Source organism: Lithobates pipiens, unplaced genomic scaffold (genome assembly GCF_037356315.1).
Source record: "Lithobates pipiens isolate NorthernLeopardFrog02 unplaced genomic scaffold, aLitPip1_a1.2 Scaffold_10, whole genome shotgun sequence".
Lineage (NCBI taxonomy): Eukaryota > Metazoa > Chordata > Amphibia > Anura > Ranidae > Lithobates > Lithobates pipiens.
The window spans coordinates 20,815,980-20,837,583 of record NW_027507686.1 but is presented as its reverse complement, the minus strand read 5'-3'; the positions used below and the strand labels follow the sequence as shown (position 1 = coordinate 20,837,583).

Here is a 21,604-nt window from a genome sequence, read left to right as displayed (position 1 = left end):
TCCCTCTGCTGTCAAATTCAGTGAGCCAGTGAGGAGAGGGCGAGGCCAAGCCACGGCTCACTGTCTGAATGGAAGCACAGAGCAGTGGCTCGGGTGCCCCCATAGCAAGCTGCTTGCTGTCAGGGGCAGGAGGGAGGGGCCTGGAGTGCTGGCCAGGGACCCGAGAAGAGGAGGATCCAGGCTGCTTTGTGCAGAGCAGGTAAGTATGACTTGTTTGTTACTTTTAAACCAAACACCCCCCCCCAAAAGGTTAGTATCACTTTAAACCTGCTCCCACCCCAATTCTAAGTCTATTCTGACTACCCTATGGAGGAAAGCTATGTATAGTTACCTATTCTGAGGGTGCTCCGGTACGGTCACATGATCACCCTAGCGACAGCTTCTGTGTAGAGGAGAGATTGTCGACAAAGGCTGCAATGCTTATGCGGTGACATCGCCCAAAGGCTTACAATAGGGCATCCGTTGACAGCTGCCCCTCCTCTACACTGAAGCACCCTCAGAATAGGTAAGTATACACATCTTTAGTGTGGTTGTTAGAATAGACTTAGAATGTGGGTGGAAGCAGGTTTAAGTATAGCTAATATTTGAATAGACTGTCACTTTATGGCTTGTTCACAAGGCTATTGGATGGCTGGTAAGAGCAGACGATGAGCCAAGGTTTTTCCTCCCACCTAAACTGGGGCATACAGCTGCTCAGGGCTGTACTCATGCTGTGGCTGCAAATCTTTGCTTCGCGGACGCAGGAAAAATGAAACGACCTGTTGTGTTTGTCAGGTCGTAATACTGCAAAATGCAACCCATTTAAGTGAATGGGATCACACTTCAACAGCCTTGCAATTGCATACGATGCGCATGGTTACAGCATACTGGTTTGGTGTTTTGCGGGTTAAATGATGTTCAGCTTTTCAAGAAAAAATAACAAATGCACATATTTTAGCAGGAAAAAAAAAAGTGCATTTATTATTCTTTCCCCGCAGGAGCCTTGAAAGCATTGCACCGGCGACCAGTGGATCAGGGGTGAGATGTCCGGCTTCTGCAGACAAGCCTTGCAGCTTTCAGCCCGTAGCTCCATACAAGCCGCAAGTTTGAAAGCTGTGGAACTTATGAATAAACTACAAGAGTGCTCGTCAGTGACCTCACATTTCATTCATAACTACAAGTCAGCTGCAGTGGCTGAAAGTAGTTGTAGTTCATGCAGGAAACTGTGAATGAATGATGCGGCCGGGTGGGCAACATCCACAACATTTTTAAATTTTGACAGAGGGTGCGGGGAGAAGATCCCCAACCCGCCATCACACGGAGGGGAGAATCGGCAGAGCAGAGAGCCAGTGACTAACTCTGCTCAGGGAGTTGTGAGAACCGGGCAATCAGCGGTGTTTGATCACTCGGTTCTCAGCCCACAGGGGACAGATGCAGCATCTGATCGATGCTGCATCCACCAAGGTAAGTATGATTTTAAAAAATAAATTAAAATCCCACACATCTTGTTTAAACTTTTGCAGTAAAGATCCCTTCATTGCAAATGCGGTAAAACCCCCCCCCCAAGTTCAGCAGTTCTCTACTTTCTTCTTTATAGAACAAAGGTCGCTTGCCAAAAACTGTATTTTTATATGAACCTAGAAAGCATGTGTGCTTACTATTTGGATGACTTTGTTTTGGACAGGCCTTTTCACTGTATGAGGACGAGATCAGCGACTCCAAGGCTCAGCTGGCAGCCATTATTCTCATCATCGGAACGTTTGAGAAGATGAAATGTTTCAGCGAAGAGAACCATGAACCACTGAGAACGCAATGCGCCCTCGCCGCCTCCAAACTTTTGAAGAAGCCAGATCAGTGCAGAGCTGTAAGCACGTCGGCCCACCTCTTCTGGTCCGCACGCAACACGGACAAGAATGGCGAGGAGGTGAGAAGACATGTTTGTAAAGGTTCTCCTTTATCCAGGTCATGGTATACTGTAGATAGAATCAGGGCCGTCTTTAATATTGATTGGGCCCTGGGCAAAAATTTGCTTAGGGCCCCCCTTCCCCCATGCAATTTCGCTCTCCACCTTCTCTGAGACATACAATAAATAGCAGCTAGACTTAAAATCAGTTTCCTGTATCAGATCAGGCAGCAATTGCGATTGGTTGCCAGAGGTTACAGCATATCATTACTGCTTACTGACTGGTTGCTAGAGGTTACAGCACTCCTTAAGGCTCACTGATTAGTTGCTAGAGGTTGCAGCACATGATTTAGGCTTGTTGATTGGCTGCTAGAGATTACTGTACAGTAATACTGCTCACTGGTTGCTGTAGGTTACAGCACTTCATCTCCTCACTGCAGGGGGCATGATATACATATGAATGCTACCTTATTTACATATCAATGGCGTTGGCCTCAGCTATTTACATATGCATGTCACTGCTATTTACATATGAATGCTGGTTATTTACATGTAAACACAGGGTCTGCAGGTGAGTTGTCTGTACACAACAACAGGACTAAAACCTCAAGGGACAAGGGAATGTAAACTGGGATAGTTGGCAAGTATGAGGCAGCTGCTTTGGGCCCCACAACAATGACAGGGCCCAGGGCAGCTGCCCCTTTTGCCCTGCCTTAAAGATGGCCATGGATAGAATCAGTAAGTTGCATTCAACGTCTTTTGTTGAAGATCTTTCATCTCTCAACCAAGTAGCTTCCTCAGTTCCAATGTGCATCAAGAACATACCCCTAGATTTAGACCCCTTTCACACTGGGGCCGCTCCTGCACTAGGGCTAAAGTGCTGCTCATTTTAGCGGTGCTTTACCACTGTTTAAGCAGTGCTTTTCGCCCGCTAGCGGGGTTAAAAACGCCAGTGTTGCTGCCCTTCTGAATCGCTTTTCATTGCTGCCCATTCATTTCAAAGGGCAGGGTGTTTTGGGAGCACTATATACAGCTCTCCCAAACCGCCCCAAAGATGCTGCTTGCAGGACTTTTCCTAACGTCCCGCAAGCACACCGCCCCAGTGTGAAAAGTCACACTGAAATAATTAGGAGGTGATTTTCAGTGTGAAAGGGGTCTTATAGCTATACAGGTCATCTTTTCTCCTTGAAAGAGGACAACTTAAAGGGGTTGTAAACCCTCATGTTTTTTCACCTGAAAGCATCCTATGCATTAAGGTGAAAAAACACCTGTCAGTGACCCACACCCCCCCTGTTTTACTTACCTGAACCTTCAAGCTTGCCCCCTAGTAGCCGTTTATGCTACCGACGTAGCATAACATGATTTGCGCAGCCGAACCATGCTGCCGCAGTACAGCTGCTGCAGCTGGTCGGCATGCAGTTAAATAAAATCCAAAGCTTTACACTGACTTAAAAGAGAAGTATGGGATTATTTTTTATCCCATAATCATACTTCCCCTAGTTGGATGCAGCATCGGTCCCTCGCCGCCTCCTCGCTGAGAACCGAGCCACCGATAATTCGGTTCTCTCACCTCCTCGAGCAGAGAGCTGCTGACTGTCAATCAGCAGCTCTGCTGCTCTGATTCTCCCATGTTTACTGGAGCGCTGAGCTGTGGAGGGGCAGGAGGCGGCCATCTCAGCGGCTCACTGAGAGGCTGAGACGCCTATCAGTCCAGGCACCAGGTGGATACAGACTTCCAGAGTCGGAATGACGGGGTGCCTGGACCGATCTTGATGACGCTAGCAGAAAGCGGACTTCAGACTGTCGCTCTCTGCTGAAAACGGGTCACAGGAGTGCAAAACAAATGGCACTCATGTGACCCATAGGAGAAGCCCAGCCAAATGAGCTTAGGCTGAACTTCCCCCTTTTTAAGATAAAAGCAGGCTTCTCTTAGGCCAGGGTTTAATTTTTTAGAATGACTGACCTCTTCATTTAAATGGGCTAATATTAAAGTGGAACTCTAGCAGCTGAGTACACAGTTAAAATACATGCCATATATAAGCTGTTTTATGGGCCAAGCTTATCATGCAAGTACTCCTACTATACTCCTACTATATAGCACGGCCAGTTCTCTGTTCTTTGCTTCAGTATCGGGACATTCTGACCCCATTCTGCTTAATTGGCAGTGAAGAAGCAGCCTTTATACACTGATGAGCCGTCTCTCTCTCTCTCTCTCCCTGTAAGCATTTTTCCAATATTAGACTGACAGCACGGTTTGTTTCAGGACATACCTCATCCTACTGATGGGGCGGTGAAAAAAACAGCAGAAGCTGACTCAGTCTTTCTGACCATGTAGTGCACTGCGGAAGAACCCGATTGGCTCCTGGTGCCTACCCCTCTCTCTTCCAGCCTGAGCCCAGCGGTGCAGAGCTAATACAAAAACATAATGCAAGCTTTAATACTAAGCTGGTTGCATTTAAATAGAATTTAGTCCTTTATTTTGAATATGTAACTTAATTAATGATTTTGTTATATCTGCCTGAAGCGGAGCGTTAACACACAAGACGCGGACGATTGTTTAATTCATTTATTGCTGTGAATTGCATAAGAGGATTTATCCAGTAGGTTTCCACAGCTGAGAAAAGCTCTATTTTCTATGTAGATAATCTCTGCACACATCCAGAGCCAATTCGTGGAAGATGCATTAGAGGCAGTAAGTCAGGGTCTCACGCTGAAATTCTTTTAATGCTTTCTCGCCTCTTCTTGTACTTTGTCTCCAGCTTTGGAGCGGAACATTGTACAATACACTCTGCCTGTTTTTGGTGGCTTTTTTTTACATCCTTTCATTCTTTGACCTTCCTCACCTCTCACAGCGAAGTGCATTAGAGAACAAGGCATCAGCAAAGTGAACATTACACAAAAGGTGTAAAAATGTTCCATTTTAGAGACTTTTGTGCAAAAATCTGAAAAAAGTAAAAAAAAAAAAAATTCCAGACTGGACTACTGAGGGGGAAAAAAAAAAAAAAAACAGAACAGTTACAAACGGGGCCTTTCAACACAGACTTTACAGTATGACTGTGCGCTATTTTAAATGTTCATTCTATGAATAAGGCTGTCCTGCTCTGCTAAAAACTTGAGCACAACTTTTCCCATTAGGCAAGCCAGTGGTCCCAACTTAGGCTTGCCATAGACTGTTCAAATCTCAGTCAGTTCAGCATGGACTGGCCGAGATTCTAACTATGTATGGGCAGGCTGATTGCACAACCAACCTGTTGGAATTTTTTTAAGCGAATATTGCCAGCGGCTGTAGCCGCTGTCATTAACCGTGTATTTAAAAAATAAATAAAAAATGTGTTTGAAAAACTGCTTTGCAAATACCGTGTGACGTAAAAAAAAAAATCGCAACACCCACTATTTTGTTCTCTAGGGCCTCTGTTAAAAAAAAAAAAAAATATATATATATATATATATATATATATATATATATATATATATATATATATATATATATATATATATATATATATATATATATATATATATACATATATATATATATATATATATATATATATATATATATATATATACATATATATATATATATATATACATACATATATATATACATACATATATATATATATACATACATATATATACATACATACATACATACATACATACATACATGTTTTGAACAGGGATTTTTAGCGGTGCTTAGATCATGAATAAAAACCGAGACTCAATTAAAATATAACAAATTTTATCTATACAATGTTAAAAGGTTTTTCCATACATAAAAGGAGGAGGGGGGTTAGCAAATTGTCATTCTATCATATTGTTGATGACATAATGATGGTACAGTATGTCGTATCCCAACATGTTTCGCCCTCAATGGTCTTCCTCAGGGAACAATCATTACTATAAGACAAAGAAAAACAATAAAATAACAGTAAAAAGGAGGTATATGTAATAGACAGAATATGGAATGAAATATGGCTTTAAAATGAAACAATATGCGTGTATGCATATATTTGTATTTTTGCCATATCTGCCCATTAGCTAGCCTACCCAAGCCAAGCCTCCACACTGCCAAATTAAATGGCCAAACAGGATGCCATAGCTAAGAACCGGAACAATATATATATATAATGTTTAGGGGTCCTAAGTAATTTTCTAGCAAAAAAAAAATAGATTTTTACATATAGGAGAGAAGTGTCAGAACAGGCATTGAAGTGGTTAAACTTTTTCATCCAATCGGGCACGTTGATCTGATCTATGGTGCGATCTCCATAAACATTCTGCAGCTTTCTGTGGTTGTCAGACAGCCTACAGCCATCTTCCATTGAGAACTCCATGATGGCACATTGCTTCTGCTTGGAATCCATTATTTACCTGCAATGAAAAATAAGTGTTAGTAGAGAAATAGTTATGTGAAATTTGACCAATTTATGTAAAGTAATAGAAAACAAAAAGTTCTGCCCACTTTTGCACTACTTCCAGTACCGGCCTCATGGCACCCTCCTATTCAGACAAGGTCCTCCTTTTATATGAGCTTCAGTTTCATTCTTTACTTTCCTGCCAGCTTGACCTTTTAAAAATTGTTGGTTTGCAAGACAAGTCGGGCTTTTCTGTCAAGTGCAGCATTAATATATTCTTTTAGAAAACATCATCTTGTCATAAGCTAGCTGTGTTGTTTGTCCAGCACGACGAGTTTCCAGCTCAATTTCTTGCGTTCTTGGAAATCGCGCTGATTCATGTGTTTGGTTCATAATGTTCTAATAGTCATCATTGTATTCAGGGTCACACTGTATTATATGATGTGATGAATTACTCAAGGCTGCAAGAGAGTCATGCTCCCATCCAACCTGTGCATGTGTGTTTCTTTTTCAGTCTGCAGGGCGATGCACTGTGGGGGGGATGTTTGAGATTGAAGCCTTCTTTACCCTGCATAAAGGAGATGGTTAAAGAGGATCTTACCGGATAGTCCAGGTGGCACATTTATGATACTCAACGTTATCCTGCTGAGATCCTCTTATATTCCACCACCTCTTGGTCCTGCACTGCCATGGTCTTGTGTGACATCATAAAAGCAAGGTCTATAAAGACATGGATGAGTGAGTTTGGGGTGGAGGAACTTTACTGGCCTGCACAGAGTCCTGACATCAACCCAGATAGAACCCCTTTGGGATGAATTAGAGCCAAGCCTACGAGCCAGGCCTTCTCATTCACATCAGTGGCTGAGCTCACAAATGCGCTTCTGGAAGAATTATTATTATTATTATTATTATTATTATACACAATTTATATAGCACCAACAGTTTATGAAGCGCTTTTCAATGTATAAGGGGGGACAACACAATTACAGTACAACACAAAAGGTACAGGAGGGCCCGGCTCATAGAGCTTACATTCTAAAGGGAGGAGGTGGTGGTACAAAAGGTAATCGCTGCAGAGAATGATTTGATGGGGGTGGCTCGGGGACAGTTGTTAGATGGGTGTGGGATAGGCTTCCCTGAATAAATGAGTTTTCAGGGATCTCCTAAAGGTGGACAGGGTAGGGGCTGATCTGACAGATTGGGGCAGGGAGTTCCAGAGGATGGGAGAGGCTCTGGAGAAGTCATGAAGGCGAGCATGAGAGGAGGTAACAAGGGAGCTGGGATGAGTGGAGGGGGCGATTTGGGCGAAGAATGGTCAAACGTTCCCATAGACACACTTCTAAACCTTGTGGACGGCCTTCCCAGAAGAGTTGAAGCTGTTATAGCTGCAAAGGGTGGGCCAACTCAATATTGAACCCTACGGACTAAGACGCCATTAAAATTGATGTGCCTGTAAAGACAGGTGTCCCTGTACTTTTGGTAATATAGTGTATATGGATACCAATAACCTGATCATATACCAAATTACTTACATTTAGTAGAGATGCATTCATAAAAAAAAATAGATTGATGCATGTCCAAACTGGAGACTCCAAGTTGTGGAACCAGGTAGAATGCAAGAGAGAATGGCCCAACTCTCACCTTCATATATCTGAAAGGGGGGATAGTAATGTTAGATTCTTGTATTTACTGCATTAATATCAATATTTCAATAATTCATATTGATGAGGAAAGTTCCAAGAAGTCTGTTCAGTTCTCGTGCAAAAACTCAAAAATTGATTTAATAATAGAAATAGCAAAATATTACAATAACAATATCAAAGTATAGAATGTCATTAATAATGTATTATATTGTTAAAATGAAGATTGAATCAGATGTGTGTGTATGTACAGTGGTGTGAAAAAGTGTTTGCCCCCTTCCTCATTTCCTGTTCCTTTGCATGTTTGTCACACTTAAGTGTTTCGGAACATCAAACCAATTTAAACAATAGTCAAGGACAACACAAGTAAACACAAAATGCAATTTGTAAATGAAGGTGTTTATTATTAAAGGTGAAAAAAAATCCAAACCATCATGGCCCTGTGTGAAAAAGTGATTGCCCCCCTTGTTAAAACATACTATAACTGTGGTTGTCCACACCTGAGTTCAATTTCTCTAGCCACACCCAGGCCTGATTATTGCCACACCTGTTCACAATCAAGGCATCACTTAAATAGGAGCTGCTTGACACAGTAAGGTCCACCAGAAGATCCTTAAAAGCTACACATCATGCCGAGACCCAAAGAAATTCGGGAACAATTGAGAAAGAAAGTAATTGAGATCTATCTGTCTGGAAAGGGTTATAAAGCCATTTCCACAGACAATACTCGGAGAGGAAAGTGAGATACTATGCTGGGCTATATACTATGGTCTTTAGGCAGTATATAAGTAGTACTTATGTGCCATTGCTTCCCAGTCGGCTGACCTGGTAACGCTTGATCCTCTGGGGAAGGTATATACGTATTTCTGTGTGCTGCTGTGACTAAACGTATGAAAATCCCGCGTGTGGGCCCAACTGTTGGGAACTGTCTTTGTATATCTGTTATGAAAAATCAATAAAATTATATTTGGAAAAAATAAAAATAAAGCCATTTCCAAAGCTTTGGGAATCCAGCGAACCACAGTGAGAGCCATTATCCACAAATGGCGAAGACATGGAACAGTGGTGAACCTTCCCAGGAGTGGCCGGCCGCCCAAAATTACCCCAAGAGCGCAGCGACGACTCATCCAAGAGGTCACAAAAGACCCCACAACAACGTCCAAGGAACTGCAGGCCTCACTTGCCTCAGTTAAGGTCAGCGTTCATGCCTCCACCATCAGGAAAAGACTGGGCAAAAATGGCCTGCATGGCAGAGTTCCAAGGAGAAAACCACTGCTGAGCAAAAAGAACATCAAAGCTCGTCTCAATTTCTCCACAACACATCTTGATGATCCCCAAGACTTTTGGGACAACATTCTGTGGACCGATGAGACAAAAGTGGAACTCTTTGGAAGGTGTGTGTCCAAGTATATCTGGCGTAGAAGGAACACTGCATTTCATAAAAAGAACATTATACCAACAGTAAAATATGGTGGTGGTAGTGTGATGGTCTGGGGCTGTTTTGCTGCTTCAGGACCTGGAAGACTTGCCGTGATAAAAGGAACTATGAATTTTGCTGTCTACCAAGAGATCCTGAAGGAGAATGTCCGACCATCTGTTCGTGTACTCAAGCTGAAACGAACTTGGGTTCTGCAGCAGGACAATGATCCTAAACACACCAGCAAGTCCACCACCGAATGGCTGAAGAAAAACAAAATGAAGACTTTGGAGTGGCCTAGCCAAAGTCCTGACCTGAATCCTATTGAGATGTTGTGGTATGACCTTAATAAGGCCATTCATGCTCGAAAACCCTCTAATGTAACTGAATTAGGACAATTCTGCAAAGATGAGTGGGCCAAAATTCCTCCAGGACGCTGTAAAAGCCTCATTGCACGTTATCGCAAACGCTTGGTTGCAGTTGTTGCTGCTAAGGGTGGCCCAACCAGTTATTAGGTTTAGGGGGCAATCACTTTTTCACACAGGGCCATGATGGTTTGGATTTTTTTTCACCTTTAATAATAAACACCTTCATTTACAAATTGCATTTTGTGTTTACTTGTGTTGTCCTTGACTATTGTTTAAATTGGTTTGATGTTCCGAAACACTTAAGTGTGACAAACATGCAAAGGAACAGGAAATGAGGAAGGGGGCAAACACTTTTTCACACCACTGTAGATGTGGCAGCAATGTCTCGTGAGCTTAGCTGTCCTCACAGTGTGCGCGAGTGTCCCAAATATCCTAAATTCAGCCCCCACCTTCTCCTGAAATCTGACCCCTCCTTCTTAAAAAGGCTTGATTTGTCTTATAGTTCCACAGGCTTTCCTGAGACATATCTTTCCTCTCACAAGGGTGGGGGTTGACTTTCCTGAAGAGTGGGCCAAGAGTAGCTATATGTAAAACGATTTAACTTTTATACAATTATAAGTATCCTTTAACATCTAAATCAAATATTACCGTACTTATATCAGTATGCATATTATATTAATTTAAAACGCAATGTTCTTATTAATATCCTAATCAAGAAATATTGTAATATAAACGACTTGTATTAACTAACACATTGAACTTTTACATCTTAAAGTATGTGAATCCTTCCTTCTCGCAGATGGGGGAAGATGAAAGGAAACCAACTAATTTTTGCCATATGTGAGGTCTCCCAAGAAATGCTTATGAACTTATAATAGCATATACGTTCACAAGTATAATAATCTTATATAATTTCACTTTTTCCATACATAGAAGAGATATTATATATATATAAAATATATGTATGTGTGTGTATATATATATATATATATATATATATATAATGTGTGTGTATATGTATTTATATTTACAACTCAATTATTCTGTGAGATCTAATCCATTCATTCATTTGTTAATATTTGTTGTGAATATTAATTAATGAATATAGTCTACTATTTTGGCAGCGGAGAGGAGGGAAGTGTCCCCTGAGGGTAAAGAGGTGCTCACTAATATTTTGGAGAACCAGACAATGCCGTAGACTAGTGCCATTTAATCTGCAGAAGTGTTGTTGCCCCCTTTTATATGCTTTGATAATAATGCTTGTCCACTGCTTTCTAAAATCCGGTAGGCAAGGATTCCGCATTTGTTTTAATTGTATGTCAAATTCTGGGCACAAAAACTTCCCTTTTACATATATTACTCAATCACTGCAAAAGATATTTATTCAATTTGTGTGCACCAAAAGTCTAAGCAAACCCAGATATTACTCTGTAACAGTGACATCATCACTGTGCTGCACATAGACTGAGAAGAGCCAGCAGGCCCCACCCACTACAGACCACCAGCTGAAAACCACAGGAGGGGGCGGAGACAAGGCCGGTCTCCCTGCACAAGAAGAAAGAGCAGCAGGGAGCGGTCTTTATTGCAGGAAGTCTCGCACTGGATTTCTGTACAGATCTGGAAGAAATGCACAAAGCACACCAGGACTCCATTAAAAATTTAAGCTTTAAGTGTATCTGTAGCCAAACGTTTTTTTTTTGATGAGATAAAGAGGGCTTAAAGAATGTTACTTCAACATTTCATATTCCTGATATGCGTTTGTTGTACTTTGTACTTGTGTTAAAAGGTATCCTGTTCTCTATTTCTTCCTTTGTGTGAAATCCCTGGCAGTCCTAAAAGTCCCCCTGCTTTCCTATTTCAAACCGAGAACGCTAGTCATGAGAGCACATCCATCCTAGCATGGTCAGTTTTCTGGCTGTGATGGGAGAACAGCCTGCCTGTCTTCCAATGGCTAAGAGTAGCGCTGACATGCCCCCCTTCAAAGCCATTCACTGGGAAGATCAGTGTTCTGGTGTTTCTCCACCCCCACCTCTCTAAGCCCCTTATGCAGCTGAGAACAGAGGTTGTGATCAACTGAATGGGTTGTTTTACAAGGTAAGGGTTTACATATACTTTAATGTTGTTTCTAGCAGCGTGCATCACACTGGAGAGACTTCCCCTCATTTCTAGTCTTTGTGTTCTCCTCAGATTACACATCCCATGAGGACTTGATCTTACATTCAGCAATGCCCATGCTTGTCTCCTAATTCCCATTTTGGCTGCCTTGGCACCCAGCATTGTATTTCACCATGGGAACGTGCTGAGGAGGGTGGCGATGTTATACCTACACTCAGACCATGTATGCCAAGTGTAGAGGCTGCAAACCTTAAATGATTATTTAAACATACAGCAGCAACCATGGCCAAAGAAACATATTGATGTGTGCTTGGATAAAGTAATGGAAGTTTTATTTATTTGGCTCTGTTTTCTTGAATATCGAGTGATGGAAGTTTTAATCCTTGTGAGAAAACCCTGAACTTTTCCCCAGTATTTCCTCCCAATCACCGCCTGTCTGATTTGCTTTATTGGTAGATTCACAGTGGCAAACGTGTTATGGAGTGTCTGAAGAAGGCTCTGAAGATTGCTAATCAGTGCATGGACCCTTCCCTTCAAGTACAGCTCTTCATAGAAATTCTCAACAAATACATCTACTTCTACGAGAAGGAAAATGATGTGGTACGTCAGTGTTCTCATCACTTCACTTTTTCTCCCTCGTTATCTTTCAGGAGGGAGCAAAGAAGTTGCTGACACAAGCTCTGGGATTGGGATAATGAATGTTATAAGTCAGCTTTCAGCTTCGTTCAAGGGCTAAATATATTTTATTTGATATATTTTCTCTCTAGTGTTCTCTCACCTCCCTAGCTCTGTCTGTCTTTCTCGATCAGTCTGTCTGTCTCTCTCTCGGTCTGTCTGTCTCTCTCTCGGTCTGTCTGTCTCTCTCTCGGTCTGTCTGTCTCTCTCTCGGTCTGTCTGTCTCTCTCTCGGTCTGTCTGTCTCTCTCTCGGTCTGTCTGTCTCTCTCTCGGTCTGTCTGTCTCTCTCTCGGTCTGTCTGTCTCTCTCTCGGTCTGTCTGTCTCTCTCTCGGTCTGTCTGTCTCTCTCTCGGTCTGTCTGTCTCTCTCTCGGTCTGTCTGTCTCTCTCTCGGTCTGTCTGTCTCTCTCTCGGTCTGTCTGTCTCTCTCTCGGTCTGTCTGTCTCTCTCTCGGTCTGTCTGTCTCTCTCTCGGTCTGTCTGTCTCTCTCGGTCTGTCTGTCTCTCTCTCGATCTGTCTGTCTGTCTCTCTCTCGATCTGTCTGTCTGTCTCTCTCTCTCGATCTGTCTGTCTCTCTCTCTCTCGATCTGTCTGTCTCTCTCTCTCTCGATCTGTCTGTCTCTCTCTCTCTCGATCTGTCTGTCTGTCTGTCTCTCTCGATCTGTCTGTCTGTCTGTCTGTCTCTCGATCTGTCTGTCTGTCTGTCTGTCTCTCGATCTGTCTGTCTGTCTCTCTCTCTCGATCTGTCTGTCTGTCTCTCTCTCTCGATCTGTCTGTCTGTCTGTCTGTCTCTCTCTCTCGATCTGTCTGTCTGTCTGTCTGTCTCTCTCTCTCGATCTGTCTGTCTGTCTGTCTCTCTCTCTCGATCTGTCTGTCTGTCTGTCTCTTGCTCGCTCTGTCTCTTTCTTGGGCGCTCTCTCTCTCTCTCTCTCTCTATCTCTCACTCTATCTCTCTCTGTCGCCCTCTCGCTAGCTCACAAGATCTCTTAATCTCTCTCTCGCTCACAGTCTCTCTTGCTTTCTCCAGCGGTTTCTTTAAATCTCCCAGCCTGTCTTTCTGTCTGTAGCTCTCTCTCCCCCCTCTGTAGCGGCCTCTCTCTCGTTGGTTATCTATCTCTCTCTCACACTCGTTGCCTTTGTATCTCTTTTTGGCTTCCTCTAGTATTTGAGTTCTCTCTCTCTCACATAGCCTCTCTTGCTCTTCTCTAGCTGTCTCTCTATATCCCTTTTAGCTGTCTCTCTAAAGCTCTGTAGCTGTCTGCCTCTCTAGCCGTCTCACTAACTCTAGCTGGTGGTTCTTCTTTCTTTCTTTCTTGCTTACTGTAGTTCCCTGTCTCTCTCTCAGTCTCTACAGCTGTCTCTCTGTAGCTGCCCCCTTCCCCTACCTTTCTCTTAATATCTCCTCTTCATTCATATTCTCTCTCTCTCCCCTCTGTTCTCTCACCTGTCTCTCTCTCTCTCTCTCTCTCTCTCCCGAATAGTCACTGTTGCTTTCTCCAACAGTCTTTAACCTTTCTAGCTCTCCCTTTACCTGTCTGTCTCCCTAATGGTCCTTTCACACGGGACGGATCCGTGATGATCCGCCCCGTGAACATCCGCTTGCTCAGTGGGGATCACTCAGTTGAGTGGGTGGGTGACACTGTGAGATCTCCGCTCTCCGCTCTCCCCTATGGGGGGATCGGATGTACACGGACCGTCTGTCTGTGTTCATCCGATCCACTCTGCAGACAGATAGAAAAACAGGATTTTCCTCCGTCTGCAGAATCGGACCATAGCGGAGATGGATGATATCGGGTGTCAGCGGATGTTTATCCGCTGACACCCGCTATTCCATAGGAATGCATGCATGTCCGTATTTCATCCGAAAATGGATTGATAAAATACGGATATAATGTCCGCACGTGTGAAAGGGGCCTAACTCTCTCTAGATGCCTGCCTCTCTAGTGTTCTTTCTACTTCTCTTGCTGTCCCTAGCTTTCTCTAGCGCAGTCCCTCTCTTTCTAGCTTACACTTTCCAGCTGTCTCCTAGCGCTCCTTCTCTCTCTCTCTCTCTCTCTCTCTCTCTCTCTCTCTCTCTCTCTCTCTCTCTCTCTCTCTCTCTCTCTCTCTCTCTCTCTCTCTCTCTCTGTCTCTCTGTCTCTCTGTCTCTCTGTCTCTCCTGTCTCTCTGTCTCTCCTGTCTCTCCTGTCTCTCCTGTCTCTCCTGTCTCTTTTGCTCTCTCATTTGGGAGACCAGAGCATGTTGATGTACATGGAGGCACTGTGTGATGGCAACTTTGAAACTACTTTTTTTTTTTTGGAGAGCGGATCTAGATGGGCTTAATTTTTCCATAGATATTTAGGATGTACTTTTTTATTTAATTTTTTTATTGCTGTAGACAAGCTTGCTAATTAAATTTTAATGCGGGTATCTTGATTGTGTTTATCTGATGCTGGAAGCACAGTTAAACTGACATTAAAGGTTCATTAAAATATATATATATATTAACAAATTTGTGACTTATGTGCTGTGTAATGGTTTTGTACAAAGCAGCCCCTGGCACTTGTAGAATTCTCTGCAAAAATAAATATGTAATGTAATTTATTTCATGGAAAGATTTCAAGGACACTCACAACATATGTTTTTTTAATGAAGCAAAATGGCTAACTCTGTTCACCTTGAAAAAAATCTGTTGCATTGGCAGGTAACGGCTGATGGCCAGATGGGTTTTTAGTGTTTTAGCCGTTACCTTTTTGCTGTACTAAAGATAATCGGTTGCTGTGAGTGGCCTTGGAATCTTTTGCTGGAATAAATCATTTATGGAACTGTGACAAGTGAGCACCAAGACCCCAGCTTCTGTTGTTTATATGTAGAAACATATAGTAGTGTCTCGTGCTCCATTTTCTCTAGACTTAGTCTGCCTCTTCGTTTGGGACATCAACTAATACCATGCAAATATTTTGCTATCTTTTACGGAGACATAAGCCCATCTATGGCATTTTTATCTCCCGTTGACCTGAAAATGACTCCTCTATATTAGCACATCGCTATTCCTCTCTCTCTAATTGGTGCTTTAGAGGCTTTAATGTTATTGGGGATGTGTTGAACATTTTGGTGGACCTACTCTATGTTGAACGGGTTCAGGACTAGAGTATCCGACTTCTACAAACTTTCAGCAACGCCTTCCCAAAAGACCCCCGATTTCTGCTTCTCCATCTGAAAACCCCTCATTCTTCACCAAACTCCAAATTTAAATTGCCCACTTATGTGTTTTTAGCAGCCAAGCAAACCATTTCTGATGCTTGAAAGAAACCCATTAGACAATTTGTCAAGGAGAAACTTATTGGCCACTTTGTTGATAGTCAAAAGGCTACTTGCATAATAAGCATTTTAGTGCACCTGGGAGGTCCAGCCCTGCTGCTTGTAGCCTGTTAAAGTCTATGGCAGGCTGCAAAATGCTGCAGCTGGACGAAGCTGAATGCTGTACCAAGTACTTTCCGGGTGTCTGTCCCTGTAGCGTATGACGCCAAGCAGGAGTACCACTCAGTACAAGGTTCTGTCTGCCATAGGCTGCAGGCAGTGGAAGCTGCACCTGTGCCTTTTGGATGCTCTGAAACATTGGTCTCTAAACTCTGACCCCGTGGGGCCAGGAGCGGCCCTTTGCTTGCCCTTTGCTTGCCCTTATCTGGCCCTTGGGGCACTATTCCATCCACAGACGCCAACAATGTGGCATAATTCCTCCCACTGACACCGTTGATAGGGCACAATTCCTCCCATTGAATCCAACGATGGAGTAAAATTCCTCCAATTGACACTAACGATAGGGAAAAGTTCCTCCAATTGACGCCAACGATGGGGCACTATTCTTCCCACTGACACCAAAGATGGGGCATTGTTTACTCCCACTGGTCCTAGGCCGGCCCCCCTAAAGTCTGAAGGACAGTAAACTGGCCTTTTGTTTAGAAAGTCTGGAGATCCTTGCACCTAAAACATCAGGATTAGAATGCGTATGGGCTAGTGTGCAAGTAGCCCCAGAAATTTCCAGCTGTAAGGATCCCATGGATCAATTCAGTATACTCATGCTTCACTTTCTCAGGAAAGTTTCAGATCTCTTACCAAAGAAGGGTGCCTATAGACATCTCAGTTGGCTTTTTCACCCCTCGTCTTTAGTGTCTTCTCTCCCTTTTCCTAATCCAGGTCTCCTTATCTTATTCTACTCTTTTTTTTTGATCATGGTTTTCAAGATTTTCTATTTAAGAGTAATGTTCTCCCTCTCTCATATGTGGCCATCTCTAGATCACAAATCCTTACCAAATGCAGTATACCTAGTTGGCTTGGAAGACCTATAATGTCGATTGGGGCACTCTTCCTCTTCGTTTCATTTTCCTTGACCTCACCCATGGTTTTGCCACCTTGCAAGTTTATATGCCCCCCTGTAGATTTGGGGACTTCACATCTCTAATAACAAGGGAGACATACACATGACTGTGTTTTGTGATACATTTATTGCATGCTAGCAGGGCCGCTGGTAAGGCAGTATAGCCGGCTCTCCTGGCCTGGGCCCCATCAGTTCAAAGGGGGACCTTGGGCATCAGCTGAGCAGGAAGGACCACTGATTCACACTATACAAGCCACAGCGCCCATATGAATGAGCCCCAAGATCACAATCTTGCACACACAGGTTCATTGATTAACACAATACAGTTTTATCTTTTAGATTTAGCAGGAATTGTGTTTGTGTCCACTAATAATAAAGATTTCATTAAATTTTTGGCAAAATTATAATTTGATATGGGGGGGGGGGGGGAGGTTGTACACGGCCCCATGATTTCTAACAGCAGCCCTGCATGCTAGATAAAAATGTAAAGTGTACAAGTATGTCAATCCCTCTAATTCTACTGATGTTCTAAAAAAAAAAAAAAACTGTTAAAAACAAATTGAAAAATGCTCTTTAGAGTAGTTTGGTAAAAGACGCATTCTGCCTTTTTATAAATTATAGATAATAGCATCGTCATTATTTTTTACATTGTCCTAACGCCATAAGGTCTTCTTCACAGGTCACCATCCAGGTCCTGAACCAGCTCATCCAGAAGATTCGAGAAGATCTCCCGAACCTGGAGGCATGTGAGGAGACCGAGCAGATCAACAAACACTTTCACAACACCCTGGAGCACTTACGTCTACGGAAAGATTCCCCGGAATCGGATGGGCCAGTTTATGAGGGTCTTGTTCTTTAAGCAACATCCTGTCCTCCCACTCCACTCTCTCCAGTTCATCCGCTCTGTTTATTGACTTTCGTTTTTTTTTTTTTTTTTTTTTTTTTTAAAGCTCTCCTTGTCCATAGATTGTGCCTTCAGAAATGCCACGTATGCGAGCCATCGATTCCTAAATTGTTCTGAGCACTTTGAAATGTTACTCGAGCTGTGTCAAAACAGAGGTGCCTAGAACAGATTTTATTGTTCTGTAGATCTTGATCTGCTTGTACTGCACTGGTGGTGTTCTGTTACTGTACAAAGCTATTTTGTCCACTTTCGCATGGGCACCTCTGTGAAGTGGGATCTGCTTGCTCAGCAGGGGGGGGTCTCTCCACTAATTCCCACTGAGCAGGTGGATGACGGGTCCATGTCCGCTCCACTATGCAGAGCGGACACCTACAAAGTCCCGCTCTCCTTTATGGGGCAATCGGGTGCAGATGTACCACTTGTCCTTTTTCCATCCGATTATCCACCATCTGTCTGTTTTTGACGGACAAATGGCGGGGGGTTGTCACCAGATATGTGTCTGCTGACATCCGCCACTCCATGGAAAAGACTGGAGGGTTTGATCAGGTCTGCTTGAAAAACTAACAGGCAGATCTTATCGAATCGCCCATGTGAATGGGGCCTTAACCATCTTAACATCTCTTGGTTATGGTTGGTACACTAGCTCGGTGCAAGGGGCGGTACTGTTCATTAGCTTTCAGTGGCCAAAGGGGTACCATGTTTCAAGGACCGCAAACCTAAAATGATTGTTAGGTCATGTATTGGAACAGAAGAATCGGCAGCATTTACATCGGCATATAGTAAAACTTTATTGTTCTAGGCAAATTCACAAAAGGTCTGCGCAGACCCTCTTTACGTTGCTGTGTTTTACCCAGAAGGCGCTTACTTATAGACTACTAGTAATCTGTATGGGTAAGCCCTTTCTGGGTTAATTGCATCAGAGTGACTGGACGGGCCTTCTGTGATCTTTGTCTGGAATAATTAAGCTTTAATTGGGTCGGTTCCTTTTGTTTACTACACTTGGGGAGCACTGATGAGTTCTATTCATCCTGGCACCTGCATCTACAGAGATGGGTGGATTGCAGCCATACAAGCTACTCCTGTTGTCCATGTTGTGTACAGAACTGGTAACATTCAAAGCTATGTAGAATGCCCAAAGCTGTATGATTGTTGAGATATTTAAAGTGCTACTTCACCTTTACCAATAAACTTCCTATGCAGGTAAGGGATGCCTGTGAATAAAAAAAAAAAAAAAAACGGCTTTGACCAAATGTAAATAATTGCTTTAGGACTAGGCCACTTATGAACCTCCCAAAGCCGGGCCAAAAAATTTCCAAGGATGGCATCATACCATTATGCCTTGTTGCTAGGACCTTCTTAAGACGCTCCTAGCTGATTCAACACCCCTCCCCTGTCCTTATGTGCTCTCTTGCCCCCATCACGGTAGTTTTGAGCTTGTCAATGCTGTGGCGGAGGAGATAGCGGACCACACACGGGGGGGGGGGGGGTTTGAAAGCTTGCTCCCGTAATGGTGGGGGAGAGCAGTAACAGCTGGAAGTGTATTAGCAACGTCCTAGCAACAAGACAAGAATGTATGATGCCATCTCTGGGAGTTATTTGGCCACTTGCTTTTGTGGGGGAACACCCACAATCGGCAAAGACCATATTGGCAGTACCTTGGCATTGACCATTGACCAGAATTTACCAGTTTATCTGAGCAGCCGCTGTGTTATGATTGACATGAATAGGACTGCCTGCACAGAACACCTTAGAGGGCTTGCCACAAAAAAAAAAAAAAGTAAAAGCGCATTTAAATCTATCTCCCTGATGCTGTAAATAATAGTTAAGATGGTAAATTCTGGTCATGTGATCGATGCCAAGGTATGAGTTGAGGTCTCGCAAGCCATTGCCAGTCATCAGTGTTGCTAAACCAGGCTTGTCCCTCTCCTGGGCAATTCACAGAATGGCTAAATAGAGATCGGAGCCATTGAATGTTGCTTAAAAGCCACACTTCCCTTACTATTTATAGCAAGGTCAGGTGCATGATAGGTAAGGGCCCCATCCATAGCCCACAAGGACCAAAACTAAGCCCCATTAACGGCTCCATTGTGAGTGCGAAAGTCATTTTATATGAGCAGCGTCTGCAGACTCTTCATAACTTCAGCTGTGATGACGAGAGCAAAAAATAAAAATAAAAAAAATCGGGTTCAGACTGAAAATGTTCCCTGTGCTGGTTTGAAAATAGACTGAAGAATCTGATTGGCAGTTGTGGGGTCAGCAAGATTTATTCCTTTTTTTTTTTTTTTTTCTTTCCTCGGGCAATTGTGTTGATGAACGCTCGTAGGTTGCTGTTTGTGGGCTTCATCTGTCCTTATCCCTCCCCCCCTTTTTTTTATTTTTCTTCTTTTAATCTAGTGAACAGCCTCTCATCATTTCCAACATTCAGGAGCATGCAGAGAGACTTTTAAAAATTTCACATTTACATATTTTTTTTTTTTTTTACCCTTTTTATTTCAGTTAAACAAGGTTCTGTGACATTCAGTGAGGGCCACTACATTGCACAGAGCTCATTCATCTGTTCAGATAGTCTAAAAGAGAAGAAGCCTGTGATCTCTATAGTGTATGTATAACCATAATTGTAAATTTAGGTTTAAATGCGTTATGCACATCTATTCATCTGATGATTTGCACTTGTGGTATAATAAAATGATTATTAACAGTTTGGGATGGTGTGACTTCATGTGGTTTTTATTTATTTTATTTTATTTTTTTATTTTTTTTGACAGGGGACTGCTAGGCTAGGTTCACACTGGTGTGATGTTAGACATCACATGTGATCTGCACAGCAGTGCATTGGGAATGTAGATTGCATGGCTGAATTTGCATCGCATTCGCACCAAAATGGTGCAGGGCCCTTTTTTCTTTGGTCCGCACTGGAATCGGATCGCATGGGTGCTCACCATGATGATGGGTACAAGGGCCACTTTCCCGTAACCCTGGCCGGTGGTTGTGGGAGTCTGCAGGCAGGGGGCTTATCGGATTCTGAAAGCCCCCTTTAGCAAATCTTTTTTCTTGCTGGCAATTTTTTTTTTTTAATTCAGCTGTCAGTGGGGAAGCCCGCTGACAGCTGACGACTCATCGGTTGTTAAGGCTTCCCGGCTTGCTTCTTAGCAACCGGCCATATACAATGAATGTAAAAAAAAAGAACGCAAATTATGGTAAAAAACGCGGAAAGCACTGCAGAAACGCTCAAAAACAACAAGCATAGATGTGAATCCAAAGCCTAAAGCCTTCTGAATAAAAAAACGGGTGAACAGCGGCGCTAGATATGGTGATGACATAAAATTATATAGCAACTGGAATATAGGTATACATAAAATGTGTGTGAATAAGCACACATAATATTAAAACATTTGTTTAAAACATAATGTCCATAAATGATCCGAGATCTTGTATGATCAGCACCTGGAGGCAGCTCCCTTAGAGTGAAGCGATGAGACTCTGTGTAGAAATGGGAACAGAGGAGCGCCAGACTGAGTGCAGTATAAATCATATATTTAATAAAAACAAGTAGTAACTCACAGGTTAAATTAGATGAGCTCAGTATGTGGTGAAAATCGCTAGTCCTGGAGTCTCATAAAAGTCTTCCCTTTGCAGCCTGGGGCACTGGTGTGATCTTACAGGGATCCAGAGAATACTGGGAACCAGGAGGCAGGAAACAAGAAGCAGCTGGTCGTGACTTCACAGGAACAGGAAATGGGATTATTCACAGTGGCAAGGAATGGTAATGCATTTCGAAGCTACAGCTTCTTCATCAGACAATGCATCATTAGGGGAAGGTCCTATCTTGGGTGGCAGCGGGAGGAATAGTGCCCCATCATTTGTGTCAGTGGAAGGAAGAGTGTC

At 43.0% G+C, this 21,604-nt stretch overlaps 1 protein-coding gene across 1 annotated transcript in view; it reads left to right on the top strand.

Moving 5' to 3' along the window:
- The window catches only part of VPS35 (VPS35 retromer complex component), a gene marked incomplete in the record, with an annotated part of 134,781 nt that extends 114,364 nt beyond the window's left edge, over nucleotides 1–20,417 (top strand). Inside the window, 3 exon segments of the mRNA XM_077452409.1 lie at nucleotides 1,664–1,903; nucleotides 12,240–12,383; nucleotides 17,495–20,417. Of these exon segments, the coding sequence (XP_077308535.1) occupies nucleotides 1,664–1,903; nucleotides 12,240–12,383; nucleotides 17,495–17,674 (564 nt within the window).
- Nucleotides 20,418–21,604: the final 1,187 nt, after the last annotated feature.